The sequence below is a fragment of the Ciconia boyciana genome, chromosome 13, assembly GCF_034638445.1.
Source record: "Ciconia boyciana chromosome 13, ASM3463844v1, whole genome shotgun sequence".
In the NCBI taxonomy this organism is placed as follows: Eukaryota; Metazoa; Chordata; class Aves; order Ciconiiformes; family Ciconiidae; genus Ciconia; species Ciconia boyciana.
In genome coordinates, this window is record NC_132946.1 from 6,737,501 (window position 1) to 6,742,289 (window position 4,789).

Genomic DNA, 4,789 nt, shown 5'->3' on the forward strand with positions numbered 1-4,789 from the left:
CCGGGGGGGCTGCCCGGCCTCGGGGCCCGGGCTGGGCTTGAGGGCGGTCTGCGGGACGAGGAAGCCGAGGGGCTGGGTGATGGGGTAGAGCAAGAAGTGTCCTTTGCCGATGAGGGTGCGGGGGGCGCAGGGGGGGAGGCTGGGGAAGTCCGGGGCGGCTTTGCGGCGGGGGGGCGAGTCGGAGAGAAGGCTCTCCACGCTGAAGGGGTTGAGCTTGTGGAAGCTGCCGGCGCCGCGGGGCCCCCCCGCGCCCCCGCTGCCGTCCCCCGACGGGGCGGCCGCGCAGTCCTTGTCGGGCGGGCGCTGGAGCCGCCCGCTCCCGCTTCTTTGGCTGGGGTAGAAGGGTTCGGCCGTCTGGTCGCAGGCGCCGGGGGGCGGCTCGGGGGGGGCGGCGGCGGCGGGGGGCGGCGGGTGGTGCGGCGGGGGCTGCCCGCGGGGCTTGGCCTCGGGCGGGGCGGGCGAGAGGCCCCCCCCGCCGCCGCTGTCGCTGTCGGAGCTGGGCGTGCTGTGCAGGGAGAGGCCGCTGGGCGAGTGCAGGTGGCGGCTTTGGCTTTTGAGGAGCTTCTTCTCGTGCTTGCGCTTCTTCTTCTCCATCTTCTCCAGCTCCTTGCGGGCGATCTCCTCGGGGTCCATGGGCTCCCCGCTGCACGTCGTAGGGTGGGAGTTGTGAGCCGGCCGCCCCGGGCCCTTCTTCGTGTTCTCTTTCTTTCGCCATTTGGCCCGGCGGTTTTGGAACCAGACCTACACACCGAACAACGAGAAGCAATTAACACCCAGCGCACCGGTCCCCCGCGGTGGCCGGGGCAGGGGGGAAGCGCAGCTCAGGCCTCTCCCGTCCACCCCTCGGGGTGCCGGCAGCCCCATCCACGGGACCTGGCCTCTGCGAGACGGAGAGCGGGGGCGGGGGGGGGAGGGCAGGAAGAGATGTCCACGCTTCTTTAACAGGGTAGAAAAAAAAAAAAAAGCAAGGGGGGGGTGGTGCACACTCACGCACACACACGCTGCACCCTGCCCGCACCGGCGCCGCGGGAGGGGAAGGGATAACACAGCCCCCCCGACTGTCCCCCGCGGCCGAGGGGTGCAGAAGCACCAGCCGGAGCCCCGGCCTGCGGCGCCGGGCCCGATCCCTACGCAGCAGCACGCAAAACGCAAGAAAACACGGCGCCATGAGCGGGCCGAAGGTAGGGGCGGCGGGGAGGGGGTCGCCTCGCCCGGGCGGAGCGGGGTCTGGGGCCTCCGGCCCGGCCCGGGTGCCGGAGCAGAGAGGTTGGGTCAGCCCAAAAATGGGATTTGGTTGGGTGTGTTGGGTTTGATTATGGGGGAAAAAAAAATTTAAATTAAATTAAATTAAATTCTCTCTGCTCTGGCCCTGCTCCTGCGGTTCCCCGGCGTCCGCAGCCGCGCAGCACACGCGTCCCCTCCGCGCCCGCGGGTCCCGGCCCATCGGGGCTGCCGGCAGCGCCGGTTCCCGGCCGGAGCCCGCGGCTGCGTTTGATACCGGAGCACGACCCCAGCAGCCGGCAGCACCGCGGTGATTTCGGTGACCCGATCCCGGCTCCTTCCCCCCGGCAGAGCCCCGCAGGCTGCCGAGCCGCCGGGCACGGCGGAGAGGATGCTCTGGGAGCCGGCGCAGGGAGGGAAAGGCGGCTCGGAAGGACACCGTGAGACAAAGCTGACGGAGGAACCGCGGAGAACGGCGTCTGCTCGTCCCGGGGGAAGGTCCCCGCCGCCTGAGGTGGGCTTCAGGTCGCGTTCCCCGAACACGCAGCCCACGCGAGGCCGCCCGGCCCAGCCGCGGGCCCCGGCAGGACGCGGAGCAGCGGCTCCGGCTCGGCCTCGCCGCCCGCTCGCAGCCACCGCGGCGTAAAACAGCATCGGAGGATCCGACAGGCAACCGGCATCACACCCGCATCCCCCAACCCAATCCCCCTTTTGTTTTTGCAAAATCAGCTGAAGCAAATCGATGGTTCCCCTCCCCTGCGACCGAGGGCCTGAGCAGTTCCTTAAAATTAAGTTTTACGAGTTCCACACGCTCTCGCTGCACCTACGAGCTTTATTGACATTCTCCAGCGTACCCTGGCCCGTGATTAAGCCTCATATTTGCATGCTAATTTTTCGCCCTTGGCTCATTTAAGAAATATGTTTACAGTGGAAAAATATATTAAGAAAAAAAAAAAGGTGAGGGAAGCCAGGCTGGGATGCTGCTCTTCAGGACTCGTTTGCAAGATTAAGAAAAAAATAAAAGGGAATAATAAGAAGAAAATAAGCCAGGGAGGAGCAGCGCAAGGCAGGGAAACAAAAGGAGAGGGCCGGGCGGAGCGGGGCTGCGGGCCCGAGCGCGCAGGGCCCGTCCCGGAGCGGGGCTGCGGGTCCGGCGGGGCTCCCCGGGGACGGCCGGGCGCAGGGCGAGGGCGGGGAGGAGGGGACGCGGTTTTTACCTGCACTCTGGACTCCACCAAGTCCAGCCTGAGAGCCAGAGCCTCTCGCATAAACACGTCCGGGTAATGACTCTCATTAAACGCCTTTTCCAGCTCCTCGAGCTGCCAGCCAGTAAAATTGGTGCGGGTTCGTCTTCTTTTACAGCCAGGACTTTCTTTGTCCGGGTCACCCGAGTCTGAAAAGGCAGAAACACCCTCAGCTCCCTGGAAGGCAGGCCTTCTTCCCCCCCTCCCTGCCATTCACAGGAGCCTTTTAACTTTTGTGCTCGGCAGCGTTGGTAAAAGAGCGGGATTATACACACACCTGCGCTAAAAATGGGGAGGAACCCGATCTGCCCTCGCCTCCTCCGAAAATGTACTTTACAGAACATTTATTCCTGAAGGAAGCTCTCCACAGGCACCCAGCTGGCAGAGAGAGAGAGAGAAGTTCCAATATTTGCTCCAGCCACCAAAGGTTTCATTAAAAAAAAAATTTAAAGCCCCCCCTCTTTCCCTTCCCCAGCTCCCCCCACCTCCCCGAGCACCTGCGTGGGCCGCAGCTCACGGCCCGGTCCCACGCGGGGCCCCGAGGGCAGGGCGGCCCCGGGCCTCCCGCAGACCCCCGAGCACGGGCGGGCGTGGGGTGGGGGTGCTCGCAGCCTCTCCGGGTACGTACCTCTCCAGGCTGGGGATTTACAGCCCTAGCCGCACCTCTCCTAACGTTTTCCGCCAGGTGTGGAAATTAATTAATAACAATAATGTTTATTTAGTTGAGGTGCAGAGGGGGGCTGTTCCAGGGTTAATAAAAAGGATGTTGGGGCGACGGAGTGTTTTATTAGCTGAACAATAGCGGTGCCACAGGCCGGTGGGGAGGGAAGGAGAGCGCTTCCCTTTGGTTAAATCGTTTTTTAAAAAAATAATTACCGCTCGTTATTCCCCAAACTCCAGAGATTCCCATTCTTATTTTTATATATATTTAAGGGTATGCTCCGAGCCCCCACCCCAGAGATGAACTTTGGGGGAAGGCACCGGGCCGGGCCCGCTATTGTTCCGGGTACACGCGTGGCCCCACGCCGCTGAGAACGGGGGATGCTCCCGGCGCTCGGCCCGGGGCCCCCCACCCCGTCCTGCCCGCCCCCCTCGGGGGGGGCCCAGCACAGCCCCCCCCCCCTCCGGGCACCCCAACATCCGCAGCTGGGGATGCGGGGGGGGGGCGCGGTGCTTTTCTTCCTCCGCGCTGACACGCTCCGGGCGGGGAGCGGCGGCCGGGGCAGGGGCGGGCGGGGGGGTGGGGGGGGAGCCGGGGCCGCTCCTACCTGCGAGCTTGAAGGGCTGGCTGTCCCCGCTCACCCCGCAGCCGGAGGGGATGAGCGGCGCCGGGTTGACCACGGAGGCGGCGCAGGAGCCGCTCAGTAATCCATCGATGGAGAAGGGGACGGAGGCGGCCGCCGACTGCAGCTGGTGCCCGGCCAGTTCGTAGACGTGGTGGTGACCGAGCGGGTAAGGGAAACCCACCATACCCCCGAACTGGGCATGGGGATGCTCCAGGATGCGGCTGTCCATCATGGGGGCGGCTCTAGCGCGGGGGGTGCCGGCGGGGCTGGGGGCGCTGGCGGCGGGGCGGCTGGGGCCGGGGGTGCTGCTGCCGGAGGAGGAGGAGGCGGCGCGGCGAGGGGCTCATGCTGCAGGGCGCCCGGGCGCTTTAACTTTATCAACATCAGGCTCCCAATAATTAGCTCAGGCTGGGGGAATTTGGGACCAATAAGAAACGTTAATCGGTCCTGACGTCAGAGACGTGCCAGTGTGGGGAGCAAACGTTTTCCATATCGATTGCTAATTATACCTGACATCCAGCCTCAATAAACAATATCAGAGCTGTCACAACAAGACAAGGGGGGCTTTGATACGAACTCCAGCCCGAGGAGGGCGGCGGGGGCCGGGCGGGCAGGGGAGGGTGCGGGGGGGCCGGAGGGGAACTCACGGATCTGCCTGATACCCGGTTAAATACCAAACAGCCGGAGTTACACAGACACACAGCCTCCCCCCAGCCCTCCAACCCAGCCTCTTCCCCCTTGTCCCCTCCCCTCTCCAAATCACTAATAGATTTCCCTTTAAAACATTCACCAGCGTGTTGTGGGGATTTTTCACCAGAAATGCTCTACTCTCTGAACCTTTAAAGTGATGTTGCTCCAATTACAGAGAGACATTGAGCGGCAAATAGACTGATCCAATAATAGGAGATTCATCATCCGCTCTTTCCAGAGCTGTCACATTGAATTTAAAACTACAAGCCTTTTCATCTCCTCTCCGGCTCTATAACAGGGGAGCGGGGAGGGGGGCAGAGGGAAAAAATGGGGGGAAAAAAGGGAAAA

The 4,789-nt window shown here is 63.6% G+C and overlaps 1 protein-coding gene across 1 annotated transcript in view; it reads right to left on the minus strand.

Annotated features, from left to right (window-relative positions):
• Nucleotides 1-3,983, minus strand: part of UNCX (UNC homeobox) — a 4,286-nt gene extending 303 nt beyond the window's left edge. The window contains exons 1-3 of the mRNA XM_072878457.1: nucleotides 3,734-3,983; nucleotides 2,439-2,614; nucleotides 1-741 (exon numbers count right to left, since the gene is read on the minus strand). The exon at nucleotides 1-741 is cut by the window's left edge and continues 303 nt beyond it. Coding sequence (XP_072734558.1) covers nucleotides 1-741; nucleotides 2,439-2,614; nucleotides 3,734-3,983 — 1,167 coding nt within the window. The remainder of the gene's footprint in view (nucleotides 742-2,438; nucleotides 2,615-3,733) is intronic.
• Nucleotides 3,984-4,789: the final 806 nt, after the last annotated feature.